At 46.7% G+C, this 18,146-nt stretch overlaps 1 protein-coding gene across 2 annotated transcripts in view; it reads right to left on the minus strand.

Annotated features, from left to right (window-relative positions):
* Positions 1-18,146, minus strand: part of tmx4 (thioredoxin-related transmembrane protein 4) — a 56,126-nt gene that overhangs the window by 33,997 nt on the left and 3,983 nt on the right. For both annotated transcript variants that reach the window (XM_043696582.1, XM_043696583.1), the window contains exon 2: positions 7,444-7,559. In XM_043696582.1, the coding sequence (XP_043552517.1) occupies positions 7,444-7,559 (116 nt within the window). The remainder of the gene's footprint in view (positions 1-7,443; positions 7,560-18,146) is intronic.

Genomic DNA, 18,146 nt, shown 5'->3' on the forward strand with positions numbered 1-18,146 from the left:
CCATTCCTGGCAACATCCTGGTAAATCTCTTCTGAACCCTCTCCAGTTTAATAATTTCCTTCCTATAAACGGGTGACCAGAATTGGCTCTGACAGTGGCATGCACTGTGTTTGAAAGGGATGGAATCAAACTGCAAGTACACACATTGCAAACAATGAAAGATTTCAAAAGGTAAGTGGTTGGTTTGCCATTTTGGTCAGACAAATAAGACAATTTATCATGCAAAGTGGAGAGAAACGTGAAAATACTTCGGTGTTGAGGGATCAGGCTGTCCCTCAAAGTTACAGCAGGTGAAAAGGAGGAATTATATTGCTAAAGGAATGGAATATAAAAGTAGGAAGTGCGCCTGCAACTGTACAAGGCAACGAGGAGATGGTACCTACAATAGAGACAGAATTCTACAGCATGGAGACAGACCCTTTGGCCCAAACTGGTCCATGCTGACCAAAATGTCTGTCCACACTAAACCCATTTCCCTGCACTTGGCCCATATCCTTCTAATCCTTTCCAACACATATCTTTCCAAATGCCTTTTAAACGTTGTTAATGTACCAGCCTCAAACACTTCCACTGGCAGCTCATTCCGTATGTGTGCCACCCTCTGTGTAAAAAATGTTGCCCCTCAGGTTCCCTTTTATTCTTTCCCCTCTAACCTTAAACTGATGCCCTCTAGTCCACAATTCCCCAACCCTGGAAAAAAGACAGAGCATATTCACCCTATCCATGCCTCTCAATTTTATACACTCCTATAAGATCCCCCTTCAGTCTCCTACGCTCTAAAAGAAAAACGTCCTAGCTTGTCCAACCTCTCCTTATAACTCAGACCAAATCTGGGGATGATTTCCCTGAGCGTCAGAGGCTGAGGGGTGACCTGATAGAGGTTTATAAAATCATGAGGGGCATGGATAGGGTAAATAGACAAAGTCTTTTCCCTGGGGTGGGGGAGTCCAGAACTAGAGGGCATAGGTTTAGGGTGAGGGGGGAAAGGTATAAAAGAGACCTAAGGGGCAACTTTTTCACACAGAGGGTGGTACGTGTATGGAATGAGCTGCCAGAGGAAGTGGTGGAGGCTGGTACAATGACAACATTTAAAAGGCATCTGGATAGGTTTATGAATAGGAAAGGTTTAGAGGAATATGGGCCAGGTGGGACTAGATTGGGTTGGGATATCTGGTCAGCATGGATAGGTTGGACCGAAGGGTCTGTTTCCATGCTGTATATCTCTGTGATTAGATTATATTCCCCAGAGTGTGGAAACAGGCCCTTCAGCCCAACAAGTCCACACCGACCCTCCGAAGAGTAACCCACACAGACTCATTCCCCTCTGACTAATGCACCTAACACTATGGACGATTTGGCATGGCCAATTCACCTGCCCTGCACATCTTTGGACTGTGGGAGGAACCTGGAGGAAACACATGCAGCCACGGGGAGAATATGCAAACTCCACACCCGAGGCTAGAATTGAATCTGGGACCCTGGTACTGTGAGGCAGCAGTGCTAACCAGCACAGATGTGAGGCTTACTGACCCATGGTTCCCAGGCTTTCCTTTGTAGCCCTACCTGAATAATGGCACAATCTTCACTACCCTCCAGTCTTCCAGTATCTCACCCGTGGTCAAAGATGATGCAAAAATATCAGCCAGGGCTCCCACAATTTCTTCTCTGACCTCTTGCAGCGTTCTTGGATATATATCTGATCAGGACCAGGAGGTTTATCCACCTTCATACATTCTAATACATCGACTGAGATATGGACTGTCCCCAAGGTCACACCACTAACCTCCCCTAGTTCTCAAATCTTCATGTTTGTCTCCACGATAAAGAGAGAAATATTCATCGAGAACATTGCCCATATCCTGCAGTTCTACACACACACACACACGTGTCCACTTTGATCCTTGAGGGGCCCTATTCTCTCTCTCTCTTTAGTATATTTTTCTTTAAATATACTTTAAAAACCTCCTTGGATTCACCCTAATCTTCTCAACCAAGGCTATCTCGTGCCCCATTTTCGCCCTCCTGATTTCCTTCGGTAAACTCCTATATTCCCTGTATACCTCCAGGGGATTCCCGTGATCCCAGCTGCCTGTACCTGAGCCAAACCTCCTCCTTTTTTCTGGTCAAAGCCTCAATATCTCTTGTCATCCAGGGTTCCGTATTCCAGTCAACCTTGCCCTTCACCCTCACAGGAATATATAGACCTTGAACTCTAGCTATCTCACTTCTAAAGGCCTCCCACTTGCCAGAGGTCCCTTTGCCTGCAAACAAACTACTCCAATCAATTCCTGCAAGCTCCTATCTAATTCCAGCCTTGCCCCAATTTAGAACTTGAAGCTGTGGACCAGTTTTGTCCCTCTCCATAACTATTTTAAAATTAATAGAACTATGGTCACTGGTCCCAAAGTGCTCCCTGTCACCTCCCTCACCTGTCCTGCCCTATTTCCCAAGAGTAGGTCGAGTTTTGCTCCTTCCTGAGTAGGACCCTCTATATGCTGCTTGAGGAAACTTTCCTGAACGCACTTAACAAATTCCACTCTGTCTGAGCCCTTAACGCTATGGCAGTCCCAGCCTATTTTAGGAAAATTTAAATCCCCTGCTATGACAACCCAATTGCTTCTGCAAGTCTCCCCAGTCTCCTTGCATATTTGTTCCTCTAATTCCCATTCACTATTTGGGGGCCTGTAGTACAATCTCAATGTCACCGTCCCCTTCTTATTTCTCAGCTCCACCCATAAAGCCTCACTGGATGATCCTTCATCTCTGATTACTGCTGTGATACTCGCGTTAATCAGAAATGTAACTCCCCCTCCCCTCCTTCCTCCACCTCTGTCCTGCCTAAAGCACCTGTACCCGGCACATGAAGCTGCCAGTCCTATCCCTCCCTTAGCCATGTTTCTGTAATCCCAGTCCCATGTACCTATCCACGCTCTCAGTTCATCGCCCTTACCTGTCAGCCCTCTTGTATTGAGGTCGATGCAATTTAATCCAACAGGCTCCCTGCCGTGTTCCAGCCTGACCCATCTCTTTAACTTAGTATTTCTGATGACTGTATCTCCTTCCAGCCTCACACTTGCCTCCCTGCTGTTGAGGATCCCTACCCGCTGCCAATCTTGTTTAAACCCTCCCTTGCAGCACGAGCAAACCTTGCTGCCAGTTCTGTTCTCCTTAATAGAGGAAGAGTTTAACTGCATCCGAGGCAGCTCAGAGAAGACTCAACTAGATTAATTCCAGAGGTGAAAGGATTGTCAAATGAGGAGAGATTGAGCAGATCGGAGATATTCTCAGTCATGTTTAGAAGAATGAGAGGAGATCTTACTGAGCTACATGAGATGCTGAAGGGGATTTACAGAGGAACCTTGATTATTCAGCATTTGATTATCTGAATTTCGGATTATCCAGCAAGATTGAAAGATCCCGATGCTCGGCAAAACTATGTTATCCGGCATTCAATTAACCTATCAAAATTCTCCCCGCCAGTGTCCTTTGGATATTGGAGTTTCCTCTGTAGATGGAGACAGGATGTTTCCCCTTGTGAGGCAACCTAGAATGACAGGTCCTAGGTTTCAGAGGGGTGGCAGATTTAAAGCACAGATGAGGAGGAATTACTTCTCTCACAACGGGTCATGAATCTGTGGAAGAGTGTAGTGAATAAACTGGAGGAGGAGATAGGCAGAAGTTTAATGAGTAAAGGGAATCAGATGGGAAAGGGAGGGAGGAGCTGGGGGGTGTGGGGCAGTGCATCGCAAGGGATAGCCACTGCCCTATGCCAGCTTCCTCAATCGGGCACAAGTGCCTTTTGGAAGAAGGAATCCACTCTCCCCACTTCTGCTCACAGCCAGTCCACAGTGGTCTGGTTGCTTGTGGACATCCTTTGGTGAAGACCGGTCCAGCTGCTGTTGGGTTAATATTGACCATGGTGGCATTAATTGTCCATTTAGGACCTTCATTGGCAACTGACAGGATGCCCTCCATTTTGACAGAAGCAGGATGGTGATGGGTTCATTCTCAAAGCACCCTTCCACCTCCAAACGTACCACACTACAGCGCAGACGATATTAGCTGCTTTATGGAGTGCCCTCTGTAGCTTAGACGTGAGCACTTCCCAAACCTGGGTACACCTTTGAACAAAAATCAAATACTAAACTGCAGTGTTAAGCAATGTACTTTTCAGCTTTGAACATTGTCTTCCTCTACACGCGGTACCAAGGAACAGCGATTGACATGGGAGCTAGGAGGAGGAGTAGGCCTCTCCAACCAGCTACCCCATACAGTCTGATCACAGCAATCTCACCTCAGCCTCAAGTCCACTTTCCTGCCCATTCCCCAGAACCCGTTACTAATTAAATAAGGAGCTGGTTAGCTCAATTGGCTGCACAGCTGATTTGTTGTACAGAGTGATGTCCACAGTGTGAGTTCAATTCCCACCACCAGCTGAAGTGACCATGAAGGACTTTCCTTCTCAAGCTCTCCCGTCACGGAGGTGCGGATATCCTCAGTTTAAACCACCCCAAGATGTCGCTCTCCAATGAGAGTGCAGGACTATGGGCTGTTAAGACAATGGTGACATTACCTTTGCTAATTAAAAATCTGGCTCTCTCTACCTTAAATTTATCCACAGCACTCAGGGGTAGTGAACTCCACAGATTGATGACCCTCTGAGGAAGGTGGCATCAGGGAGAGATCATCCCCTTTCAATTACCACCCACAATCCAGTTGCCCCTCCCTCATTCCCATACAAACCTCCTCCCCACCCCAGAACCCTCCCTATATTACTTACATGCAGGGCCTTAACAGATCAAAGTTTAAGGTGAGGAGGCAGGAGAATGGGGTTGAGAAATATACCGGCCATGAACAAGTGGTGAAGCTGACTCAATGGGCCGAGCGATCTAATTCTGCTCCTGTATCTTAAGGGAATCCAGTGGGTGTCATTCCCACAGCAGCCACTGCTGGGTGGGGGTGTTGAGCAGAGAGTTGCCTTGCTCTGGTTGGTCAGTAGCTCTCAGTGGGTAGGTTTCTGACCCGGATCCCTGGAGAAAGTCCACAACGTCGCCTGCTATGGAGGGCAAGGCCTATGAGGAAAGGCTGAGGGACTTGAGGCTGTTTTCATTAGAGAGAAGGAAGTTAAGAGGTGACTTAATTGAGACATACAAGATAATCAGAGGGTTAGACTGGGTGGACAGTGAGAGCCTTTTTCCCCGAATGGTGAAGGCTAACACGAGGGGACATAGCTTTAAACTGAGGGATGATAGACATTGGACAGATGTCAGAGGTAGTTCCTTTACTCAGAGTATTAGGGGCGTGGAGCGGCCTGCCTGCAACAGTAGTAGACTCACCAACTTTAAGGGCATTTAAATGGTCATTGGATGAGCACATGGATGAAAACAGAATAGTGTAGGTTAGATGGGCTTCAGATTAGTTTCACAGGTCGGCACAACATCGAGGGCCGAAGGGCCTGTACTGCGCTGTAATGTCCTATTGGCCACAAAATATCCCAAAAGAGGGCAACATCATTAGACAAGGAGTCCAACATCTCTATAAAATCCACGCCACCCTCCCAATCACCTCCAGGAGGCGTGAGCATGTTAAAATCAATCAGTCCAGCCACAGACACGTTTGCAGCTCAGTCCCATCCGCTCTTCGCCCCATTTGGAAACAAAAACTTCAGGACACAAACATTTCGCTAACAAAAATCAGAAACTGCTCGAGAAACTCAGCAGCTCTGGCGGCATCTGTGGAGAGAGAAAGCAGCCCTGAAGGGTCACCGGACACAAATTGTTACCGCTTGTTTTTCCTCTCTCCCCAGGTGCTGCCGGACCTGCTGAGTTTCTCCAGCAATTTCCGTTTCTATTTCAGATCTCCAGCGTCCACAGTTCCCGAAAACTGCTCCCTCCTGCCCCCTGCGCCCCCCCCCCCCCCACCACAGGCCCTGCTTGACAATTGGTGCTATGTCACTGCAGGAGTTGGTTGTGAGTGGACAGAGGGTCGGAGTGGTCCAAACGCAAGGCACCCAGCCAATTACCAGCCTCAGCTTTCAGGCCACAGAACTCCTCCTACTATACAACATCCATCGACAGATAAAGAGCACATGTTGGTGGGTCAAGAACCTCAGAGCTGGGGCCCCTCTTAGAACAGTGAGGGGGTGCCCTGACCTAGAGAATAAACCTTGCTATCCACCTAGACAACTCACGCCTTATCATTGAATCACAGAATCCCGACTGTGGGGAAAAAAGGCCATCCGGCCCATCAAGTCTGCACCGACCATCCAAAGTGCATCCCGCACAGAGCTACCCCACTACCTTATCCCTGTATTTCCCATGGCTCATGCAGCTAGCCTGCCCATCCCTGCACACTCTGGGCAATTTAGCATGGCCAATCTATCTAACCAGACACTGCGGACAATTTCCTACAGCCAATCCAACCTGCACATCTGTGGACTGTGGGAGGAAACAGGAGTACCTGACGGAACCTCACTCAGACACAGGGAGAAACTCTACACAGACAATCACCCGAGGCTGGGATCGAACCAGAGTCCCTCGCGCAGTGAACCACTGAGCCACCATGCTGCCCCGGTCAGGGTAGTGTAGAGATAGGCCAAGAGTTGCTCTGTAGTCAGTGTTGGAAGATGGACCATGGATTAGCCTTTGTAGAAACTGTTTTATTCCTCAACAAGGTGCGGTTTATTACATAACTATGGTCAGGTAACATGAACCCTTAGGCACATTAACTATTACTAAGTAGGAATGTTCGCAATAGAGTAGGTCATAGAACCCGTAAAGGGACGATGGGCTGAATATCCTCCTACACTGTACCAGGTCCGCCCGACCTCAGCTGGAGAATTGTGTCCGCCATATTATGGTGGTGGTGATGGAGGAGTGAGTGAGTAAGTGAGAGAGAGAGAGTGAAGAAAGACAGAGAGAGACAGAGAGAGACAGAGAGAGACAGAGATTCCCCACTTGTAAGGAGGAACGCAGAACTAGAGGCATGGACTTGATATGATGCGTAAAAGCAGCGATGGTGAAGCGAGAGAAACAGTCTAACCCTGCGAGTTGTTGGAGATGTGGAATGCATCACCTGGAAACATGGTGGGGATAGGTTTCGACTGAGGAATCCGAGGGGGAATTGGATGGTTATTCAGATAGAAATGGTGTACGGGAAGTGGGTAATGGCACTCGTTGGAGGAGCTGGTGCAGACACAATGGGCTGAATGGCCTCACAATCCCGTCAAACTGCCTGTTAGCATGGTCTCCATCTCATGGCTGGTGTTTGGACCCACGGCTGATGCACTAGAGGGTCCTCCCCACAGCCACCACTGCGGTCTGTCTCAGAGGCTGCCAGCCCGCATGCTCGACCTACGACCCCTCTACAATGCAAGGATTCACAAACCACGCCCAGAGAGAGTAAGCCACACGTGTTTGATAAAGAGGCTAACCCTCCACGTACCTGGCTCCCGAGTGACATCTATCTTTCCAACATGGATGCCGAGCTCCCTGCCAGACTTCCCGAGATCCTCCCAGTCTGCCTGGATTTGCTTACACGCTGGGCACCATGGGGCATGACTGTGGGAGGGAATGACAAAAAGAAACCAAATCAAAGCATAATGTTCAAACGTGGAGTTTTACTTAAACCAGCGATTGATTCACACCTGCCTTTTGTTTTGTAAAACCAAAGAGCTGGCAACAGGGGTAGGCCATTCAGCCCCTCTGATTTTTATAACAAATGAAGAAGCATTAAATTCAAAAGATGTGCAGATTAGGTGAAATGGCCATGGTAAGTTGCCTATAGTGTCCAGGGATGTCTAGATTAGGTGCTCGAGTCAGGGGTAAATATAGGACAATAGAGTAGAGGAATGGGTCTCGGTGGGTTTCTCTTCAAAGGGTTGGTGTAGACTTGTTGGGCCGAAGGGCCGGTTTCCACATTGTAGGGGCTCTTTGATTTGGTGAGCTTATTTTATTCAAGAAGTTTGTGGTAACTGAATTCAACTCGCACTCAGTGAGGTTTGACCTTAGGCCTTCCCATCATGAAGCTGGGCTCCTGCATTGCTGATCCAGTAACATTACAACCACCACGTCCCCTCATGGCACAATCATTCCTTTTAGGTCTCACTACAGGCTCTTGAGTCACGCGGAGGGGCAAACACTGTGTCTAAATCCAAACTCAAAGAGAGAGTCTCAGTAGCTGATCCAAATCCCAGCCCCACTCACCGAGGACATTTGCCTGAACCAGCCGCTTGGTTCATCCATTCGCGGGATCTTGGTGTCACCGTCTCAGCCAGCATTTGTTGACCGTCCCTAACTACCCTCGAGAAGCAGTTAATAGTCAACTATGGTGTGCAGGTTTGGACGCACATGGAGGTCAGACCAGTGCTTTATTTAAAAAGGGGATTAGTGAACACTTTAACAAGATGGAAGATAGAATCCTCGTAGTGTGGATACAGGCCCAACAAGTCCACACCGACCCTCAGAAGAGTATCCCACCCAGACCCATTCTCCGACCCTATTACTCTACATTTACTCCTATCTAATGCACCTAATCTACACATCCCTGAACACTATGGGACAATTTAGCATGGTCAATCTGCGGCCTAACCTGCGCATCTTTGGAATGTGGGAAGAAACCACAGTACCCAGAGGAAACTCAAGCAGACACTGGGAGAATGTGCAAACTCCACAGACTGTCGCCCGAGACTGGAATCTAACCCGGGTCCCTGGTGTTGTGAGGCAGCAGTGCTAACCATTGAGCCACCGTGCTGCCCTTTGTTTTTAGAAACAAGGCTCACAGAGCATGGAAACAGAGCCTTCGGTCTAACTCCTCCACACTAAACAACTTTCCCAAACCAAACTAGTCCCGTTTGACAGCATTTGGCCCATACCCTTCCAAACCCTTCCTATTCATATACCCATCCAGATGCCTTTTAAATACTGCATTTGTACCAGCCTCCACCACTTCCTCTGGCAGCTCATTGCATACACATTCTCTGGCTTGCTAGCCCGGTGTTATTACCTTAGTGTCATAGGGAATTACAGCACGGAAACCTTCGGTTCAACTTGTCCATGCTGACCAGATATTCCAACCCAATCTAGTCCCTCCTGTCAGCACCCACCCCATAACCCTCTAAACCCTTCCTATTCATATACCCATCCAGATACCTTTTAAAATATTGTAATTGTACCAGCCTCCACCACTTCCTCTGGCAGCGCATTGCATACCCGTACCACCCTCTGCATGAAGAAGTTGCCCCTTCGGTCTCTTTTATATCTTTCCCCTCTCACCCTAAACCTATGCCGTCTAGTTCTGGACTCCCCCACCCTAGGGAAGAGACTTTGTCTATTTACCCTAACCATGCCCCTCATGATTTTATAAACCTCTATAAGGTCACCACTCACACTCCAACACTCCAGGGAAAACAGCCCCAGCCTGTTTAGCCTGTCCCTATAGCTCAAATCCTCCAACCCTGGCAACATCCTTATAAATCTTTACTGGACACTTTCAAGTTTCACAACATCTTTCCAAAAGGAAGGAGACTAGAATTGCATGCAATATTCCAACAGTGGCCTAATCAATGTCCTGTACAGCCGCAACATGACTACACCTCCAATTTTGGAGTCATCTGCAAACCTAGTAGCTATACCTCCTATGTTCACATCCAAATAATTTATGTAAATGACAAAGTGTAGAGGACCCAGCACCGATCCTTGTGGCACTCCACTGGTCACAGGCCTCCAGTCTGAAAAACAACCCTCCACCACCACCCTCTGTCTTCTACTTTCTGTATCCAAATGGCTAGCTCTCCCTGTATTCCATGTGATCTAACCTTGCTAACCAGTCTCTCATGAGGAACCTTATCGAAAGCCTTACTGAAGTCCATATAGACCTTGTCCCATTAAACAGCACCTCACCTTTGACGATGCACATCACAGCACTTCAATTCATAAATCAGCTCACAGCTAAAACAATACAGTACTGACTGAAAACAAGAGGTGGACCATTCTCATGCAACGACGCTGCAGCACGGACCGTTCTCATTCACCACTGCGGCCATACAAGTGGATGTCAAGTTTTCGGAGTCAAAATATGAAAATAGCTCAGTTTAAAAATAAACCCATTGTTTATTGCTGCTAACGTTGATGAGTCTGCTTTGTAACCTGTAAAGGATGGACTGCAGACAGTATAAAATCTTTCAGCCGCACTGCAGAAAGAAGCTCACTGGGAATAATATGCTAATCGTCAAGGGGGTCAACAACTAGGGAGAGCTCTCAGCTCAGAGGGATACTGGCGAGATCACAAAAGTGAAGTCTCAAGGCTGGGTTCTGCATCTTTCATTACCACCCCCACCTCTGAGCTTAAAAACATTTAACGACACGGTGGCTCAGTGGTTAGCACTGCTGCCTCACAGCACCAGGGACCCGGGTTCGATTCCAGCCTCAGGGGGGGGTGTCATGGCTGTGTGTGCAGTTTGAACACCCCGTGTGCGCGTGGGTTTCCTCCAGGTGTTCTGGTTTTCTGCTGCTGTCCAAAGGTGACTGGCAGGGGGAGCTGCAGATAAAGGGGGTGGTGGGGGCAGGATGGTGAAGTGGGGATAGGTGAAGACAGGTAGAGGGTACGACCTGGTTGGTCAATGGGAGGAACGAATCTGGTTGATGACAGGGAGCAGTGGAAGGGAGGGTGAGGGGCTGGGAAGAGAGTCAGGGGATGGGGAGGGGGAGGTTATTTGAAATTGGGGAACTCAATGTTGAATCCTCCGGGCTGTAGGTTTCCACACTGTAAGGATTCCATGAAAACTTAGACTATCTTACCCAAAGATGTGCAAATCAGGTGAATTGGCCACGCTAAATTGCCCGTAGTGTTAGGTGCATCAATCAGGGGAGAAATGGGTCTGGGTGGGTTACTCTTCGGAGGATCGGTGTGGACTGGTTGGGCCGAAGGGCCTGTTTCCACACTGTAGGGAATCTAATCTAATCTTATCTCCTGTCTTGTCTTCTGCCCATAATGCTGCATAATGAACAAAGCCTGCTACCAAAGCTAAAAATCAAAACCAGGTTATAGTCCAACAGGTTTAATTGGAAGCACTAGCTTTCAGAGCGCTGCTCCTTCATCAGGTGATAGTGGAGTACTTCCAATTTTAAACTAGAGCTTCCAAATAAACCGGTTGGACTATAACCTGGTGTTGTGTGATTTTTAACTTTGTACACCCCAGGCCAACACTGGCATCTCCAAATCATGCTACCAAAGCTTTCAAATCACTTAGCCTTATTTTCCATAGTTAACTGCTAAACCACATCACAACCTTCAAAAGGAATGGATGCAATAAGGTTATATTTTCAGAGCAAGCAAAATATTGTTCTGAAATGACAGTGTTAATTTAGCTGTGTTTAACATTTTAGAAAAAATAGGTGCTTTTTAAAAAAATGCACATACTTGTTATGTTTTCGAAAAGGTAAACACAAAGTAAGGTTCTGTATTGTCAAGCACCAATCTTAAATAAACGCTGTGGGGGTGGAGTCACACTTGAGTTAAATATACTGCACCCACTCCATTATCCGGTTCGAGCAGATCTCTGAAAGATAACCCGTTTCTACTCTTGAGTTTTCTACACACGCAAACACAGGAATAAATTATTCATTAAAGTGATGATATTTTCCCACAAGTACAATTCAGCCACAATAATGCAACTTGAAAATGAAGCCACTCCAAATTCCCCACATTGGTGAAACAAGAGGGGGACCTCTTCCTTGGCGTACTGCAGCAGACATTTCATTAACGTGTCCCCAAAAGCTGAGGCACGGATAAACAGAATGACAAACTCTACAACAGGGCCACACTTTTCGCAACCATGAGCAACTCTGACTTTTAGTCTGACTCTTACTCTGACTGGATAAACTCTGGGACAACTAGCAGGAGCCGCAACCTCCTGTCACTTTCAGGAATTAAATAGACTGTCTGTGGGTTGGTTGGGGTGGGGGGTGAAATCGAATACCTCAGTTAATTATTGTCACATACTCAAACAAAGAAGTAAAATTCACGCACATTTGCTCTCGAACACTTAGTCATGGAGATGTACAGCACAGAAACAGACCCTTCAGTCCAACTCGTCCATGCCGACCAGATATCCTAAATTAATCTAGGCCCACTTGCCAACACCCGGCCCATATCCTTCCAAACCCCTCCTATTCATAAACCCATCCCGATGACTTTTAAATGTTGTCATTGCCCCAGCCTCCACCACATCCTCTGGCAGCTCACGTACCATTCTCTGCGTGAAAACGTTGCCCTTTAGGTCTCTTTTATATCTTTCCCCTCTCACCCTAAACCTATGCCCTCTAGTTCTGGACTTCCTCACCCCAGGGAAGAGACTTTGTCTATTTACCCTATCCATGCTCCTCATGATTTTATAGATCTCTATTAGGTCACCCCTCAGCCTCGGACGCTCCAGGGAAAACAGCCCCAGCCTATTCAACCTCTCCCTATAGCTTAAATCTTCCAACCCTGCCGACCAGATATCCTAACCTAATTCAGTCCCATTTGCTTGCACTTGGCCCATATCCCTCTAAAACCTTCCTATTCATGTACCCATCCAGATGCCTTTTCAAAGCTGTGATTGCACCAGCCTCCACCAATTCCTCCAGCAGAGTAGAGAGTGTGGTGCTGGAAAAACACAGCTGATCGGGCAGCATCCAAGGAGCAGAATAGACGTTTCGAGCTCATTCCATACATGCACCACCCTCTGTGAAAAAGTTGCCCCTTAGGTCCCTTTTATATCTTTCCCCACTCACCCTAACCAGCCCTGATTTTCCTCTTCACCATTACATGGCTGAATAAAAACATTTGTGAAGAGCTGAACACACTGTACCACCTCATTTGTGGCTCGGTTTTAAGCCCAAAGTGTAAATGAATACATTCAGGCTTTTTCCAACTCATGTAAGTGTTGTATCCTTCCTTGATTCTCACTGGACTACCAAGTAGTAGTCCTCGACCACACCATGCCAGACCAAGTAGATCCTCATCAAGAAACAGGACAGTGGCAACAAATCTCTCAGACTGATCTTACATCTTGATGAGCGGTGGGGAGGACCCATCAGACAAAACACAAACCATTTCAGCAGAAAACAGTTGCAAAATGAAACGGCAAAAATTTCAGCAATTTCCCAACTCTTTGATAAAATCATATGTCACTTCAGTCGCTGATCTCTTTCATCGAGTCCTACAGCACAGAGACAGACCCTTTGGTCCAAACTGATCCATGCCGACCAAAATGTCCATCTACGCTGAGCCCATCTGCCTGCACTTGGCCCACATCCTTCTAAACCTTTCTTATCCATGTATTTGCCCAAATGCCTTTTAAATGTTGTTAACCCACTTCTAATGGCAGCTCATTCGATTTGTGTACCACCCTCTGTATAAAACAGTTACCCCTCACGTTTCCTTTCATTCTTCCCCCTCTAACCTTAAACTGATGGCCTCTAGTCCTCGATCCCCCAACCCTGGGAAAACGACCGAGTGCGTTCACTCTATCCATGCCTCTCATGACCTTATACACTTCTGTCAGAGCCTCCCTCAGTCATACAGACATACAGCATGGAAACAGATCCTTCGGTCCAACCCGTCCATGCCGACCAGATATCCCACCCAATCTAGTCCCACCTACCAGCACCCGGCCCATATCCCTCCAAACCCTTCCTATTCATATACCCATCCAAATGCCTTTTAAATGTTGCAATTGTACCAGCCTCCACCACTTCCTCTGGCAGCTCATTCCATACACGTACCACCCTCTGTGTGAAAAAGTTGCCCCGTAGGTCTCTTTTATATCTTTCCCCTCTCACCCTAAACCTATGCCCTCTAGTTCTGGACTCCCCGACCCCAGGGAAAAGACTTTGCCTATTTACCCTATCCATGCCCCTCATAATTTTGTAAACCTCTATAAGGTCACCCCTCAGCCTCCAACAGCTCCAGCCTATTCAGCCTCTCCCTATAGCTCAAACCCTCCAATCCTGGCAACATCCTTGAAAATCTTTTATGAACTCTTTCAAGTTTCACGACATCCTTCCAATAGGAAGGAGACCATAATTGAACACAATATTCCAAAAGTGGCCTAACCAATGTCCTGTACAGCCGCAACATGACCTCCCAACTGCTGTACTCATTACACTGACTAATGTTAAATGTCTTCAAGGCAGAGATTGATAAATTCTTGATCGCGCAAGGAATGAAAGGCTACTGGAAAAGTGAGGGTAAGTGTAAAGCATACCAAACGCCTTCTTCACTATCCTACCTACCTGCGACTCCACTTTCAAGGAGCTATGAACCCGCACTCCTGGGTCTCTTTGTTCAGCAACACTCCTGAGGACCTTACCATTAAGTGTATAAGTCTTGCTAAGATTTGCTTTCCCAAAATGCATCTCACATTTATCTAAACTAAACTCTATCTGCCTACCTCGGCCCATCTGATCAAGATCCCGTTGTACTCTGAGGTAACCATCTTCGCTATCCACTACACCTCCAATTTTGGTGTCCCTGAGACCATAATGGAAGTAAGGCCATTCAGCCCATCAAGCCCACTCTGCCATTTAATCATGGCTGATGGGAATTTCAATTCCACTTACCCTCACTTTTCCACGAGATCAAGAATTTATCAATCTCTGCTTTGAAGACATTCAACATCCCGGCCTCCACTGCACTCTGTGACAATGAATTCCACAGGCCAACCACTCTCTGGCTGAAGAAATGTCTCCGCATTTCTGTTCTAAATTGACCCCCTCTAATTTTAAGGCTGTGTCCACAGGTCCTCGTCTCCCCGCCTAACGGAAACAATTTCCCAGCGTCCACCCTTTCTAAGCCATGCACTATCTTGTAAGTTTCTATTAGATCTCCCTTCAACCTTGTAAACTCTAATGAATACAATCCCAGGATCCTCAGCCGTTCATCATATGTTAGGCCTACCATTCCAGGGATCATCCGTGTGAATCTCCGCTGGACACGCTCCAGTGCCAGTGAGGTGTGGGGCCCAAAATTGGACACAGTATTCTAAATGGGGCCTAACCAGAGCTTTAGAAAGTCTCAGAAGCACACTGCTGGTTTTATATTCCAAACCTTGAGATAAATGACAACATTACATTTGCTTTCTTAATCACTGACTCAACCTGCAAACCAACCTTTAGAGAATCCTGGACTAGCACTCCCAGATCGCTTTGTACTTTGGCTTGATGAATTTTCTCACCACTTAAAAAATAATTTATTGCTTGTATTCTTTTTTCCAAAGTACAAGACCTCGCATTTGCTCACGTTGAATTTCATCAGCCATTTCCTGGACCACTCTCCCTAAACTGTCTAAATCTTTCTGCAGCCTCCCCACCTCCTCTGTCCTGCCTGCCTGTCCGCCTAACTTCATATCATCAGTGAACTTCACCAGAATGCCCCCAGTCCCTTCATCCAGATCATTAATATATTAAAGTGAACAGCTGCAGCCCCAACACTGAGCCCTGTGGGACACCGCTTGTCACCAGCTGCCATTCCGAAAAAGAACCTTTTATTCCAACTCTCTGCCTTCTGTCAGACAGCCAATCCTCAATCCATGCCAGTTGCTCACCTCGAACACCATGGGCCCTCACCTTACTCAGCAGTCTCCCGTGAGGCACCTTATCCAAGGCCTTTTGGAAGGATCTGCAAAGTGTTATCAGCAAACTTACTAACTATACCACTTATGCTAACATCCAAATCATTTATATATAATGATGAAACGTAGTGGACCCAGCATCGATCCTTGTGGCACTCCACTGGTCACAGGCCTCCAGTCTGAAAAGCAACCTTCCACCACCAGCCTCTGTCTTCTACCTTTGAGCCAGTTCTGTATCCAAATAGCTGGTTCTCTTTGGAGTCCATGAGATCTAACCTTGCTTACCAGACTCCCATGGGGAACCTTATTGAACGCCTTACTGAAATCCATATAGATCACGTCTTCCACTATGCCCTCATCAATCTTTGTTACTTCTTCAAAAACAACTCAATCAAATTTGTGAGACATCATTGCCTATGCTCTAAAGAAAAAAGTCCTATCTTATTCAACCTGAGACCCTTGAGTCCTGGCAACATCCTTGCAAATTTCTTCTGCACTCTTTCCAGTTTAATAACATCCTTCCTATAGCAAGGGGACCAAAACTGGACACAATATTCCAAGTGCGGCCTCACCAACGTCCTGTACAACTACAACATAGCTTCTCAACTTCTATACTTCTATACTCAATGCCCTGACTGAAGGCCAGTGAGCCAAAAGCCTCACTCACTGTGAGCTTGTATCCATCTTATCCAGACTCTGGTTTGTCCTTGAGTTCAAGATCTCCATTCTCCTTTTTGCCTATACAGATCCCAAAGCTCTGGTATTCTCTCTCTAGACATCTCTCAGTGTCCACTTCCTTCTTTACAATCTGTCCCTTTGACGAAGCTTCTGGTCATCAGACTCCACATCTCCCTAATGGGACTCCGATGTTACATAACACTCCTGTGAAACAATGCCAGAGGCTTCTTGATGTTAAAGGCACCGGACGATTATAAACTGTCGCTGTTTCAATTTTCGAATGACAGCGCATGAAAGCAAGCCTGATATAGAAAAATGGCAACATTTGTTCATTTTTATTCGCACACTCTTGTTTGCACGACTGGACTGCATTTCTGAAATGCCCGATACCACCAGACAACATGTCCAAAGCATCCTCATCGTGACAGAGCCTCAATAAAATCCATATGCTCACTGAAATCAGAGAACAGATACACTTATATCATTAAATAACTGCCTCATTGAAGATTAGCTTATAAAGCACCTTTGACTACTTTTATGCTATTGTTAAATTTTAAAAATGTTACAAAAGCAAATCCCACACTTTGCATTTCTGCAAAGTTTTACCCTGAACAAGCTTCCTACCGGATTATTTTACAAGAACTATCAAACACTAGCCCACTCAGCATGAGATTTATCTCCTTCATATCTCACCAGCGCATGTTACAGATATATATTTGTGGCAGAGTTTTTATTAAAATTACATGAAAAGACACGACACAGGAAATAAAATTTTTAAATGAGGTTTCCCATTTAAGGGAGAGATCAGAGCTGAAAATGTGTTGCTGGAAAAGCGCAGCAGGTCAGGCAGCATCCAAGGAGCAGGAGAATCGACGTTTCAAGGCATGAGCCCTTCTTAAGGGAGAGATCAGCCAGTTTCTTCTCTCAGTGTATAGTTTGCCTTTGGGCATTTCTACAGAGCTGGGTCACTCAGCATTTCTGATCGTGAGATAGGCAGATTTTCAACGGATAAGGGAGTCAAGGGTTACTGGGTTTAAGACAGAATGCCGAGTTAAGACTACGGTCGTTATTGAATGGCAGACCAGGCTCAAAGGGCCAAATATTCAACTCCTGCTTCTGATGAGGCACAAGACTGAGGGATATTCAAGCAGAATCATCAAATGAAAAACAAAGGGGGGGAGAAAAATCACAGAGGTTTTCAGCTGCCTTCTTAGTGCAGTTGATTTTGCTGAAAAACAACCCCTTTTTGAACACACACTTGGCCCAAAATATTTTGAGGGCAAGCAGAAGACAGCTGAAGTAATGGAGGAAGAGTACCTGACCACAAACCTTTGTGAAAGTGCAGTCCCAAGGAAGTTCATAATTATGTCACTTGGGCCCTTGTGCCATAGCGGTAGTATCTCTACCTCTGAGCCAGGAGGCCTGGCTTCAGGTTCCACCTGCTCCAGGGGTGTATTATAACATATCTGAACAGGCAGATTGAAAACACTTATTATTTTGCATTCTCATATCCCAAATCTTCATGCATGTTCTGCGACAGGCAAAATACTTGAACGGGAGAAAATCTGCAACCTGCAGTGGGGCGGGGTGGGTGGGTGGAGAGGGCAGGCCACAAACGCTACAGGAAGGGGTCTAAAAGTTGAATTTGCAATGGGGTGGGCACGGCACCACGATTTCCAAAAGTGAGGCAGGGAAAGAAGTGCACATTTGAGCAGAGGGGCGGGGTGGGTGGGTGGAGAGGGCAGGCCACAAACGCTACAGGAAGGGGTTTAAAAGTTGAATTTGCAATGGGGTGGGCACGGCACCACGATTTCCAAAAGTGAGGCAGGGAAAGAAGTGCACATTTGAGCAGAGG

The sequence above is a fragment of the Chiloscyllium plagiosum genome, chromosome 9 (assembly GCF_004010195.1).
Source record: "Chiloscyllium plagiosum isolate BGI_BamShark_2017 chromosome 9, ASM401019v2, whole genome shotgun sequence".
Classification (NCBI taxonomy): domain Eukaryota; kingdom Metazoa; phylum Chordata; class Chondrichthyes; order Orectolobiformes; family Hemiscylliidae; genus Chiloscyllium; species Chiloscyllium plagiosum.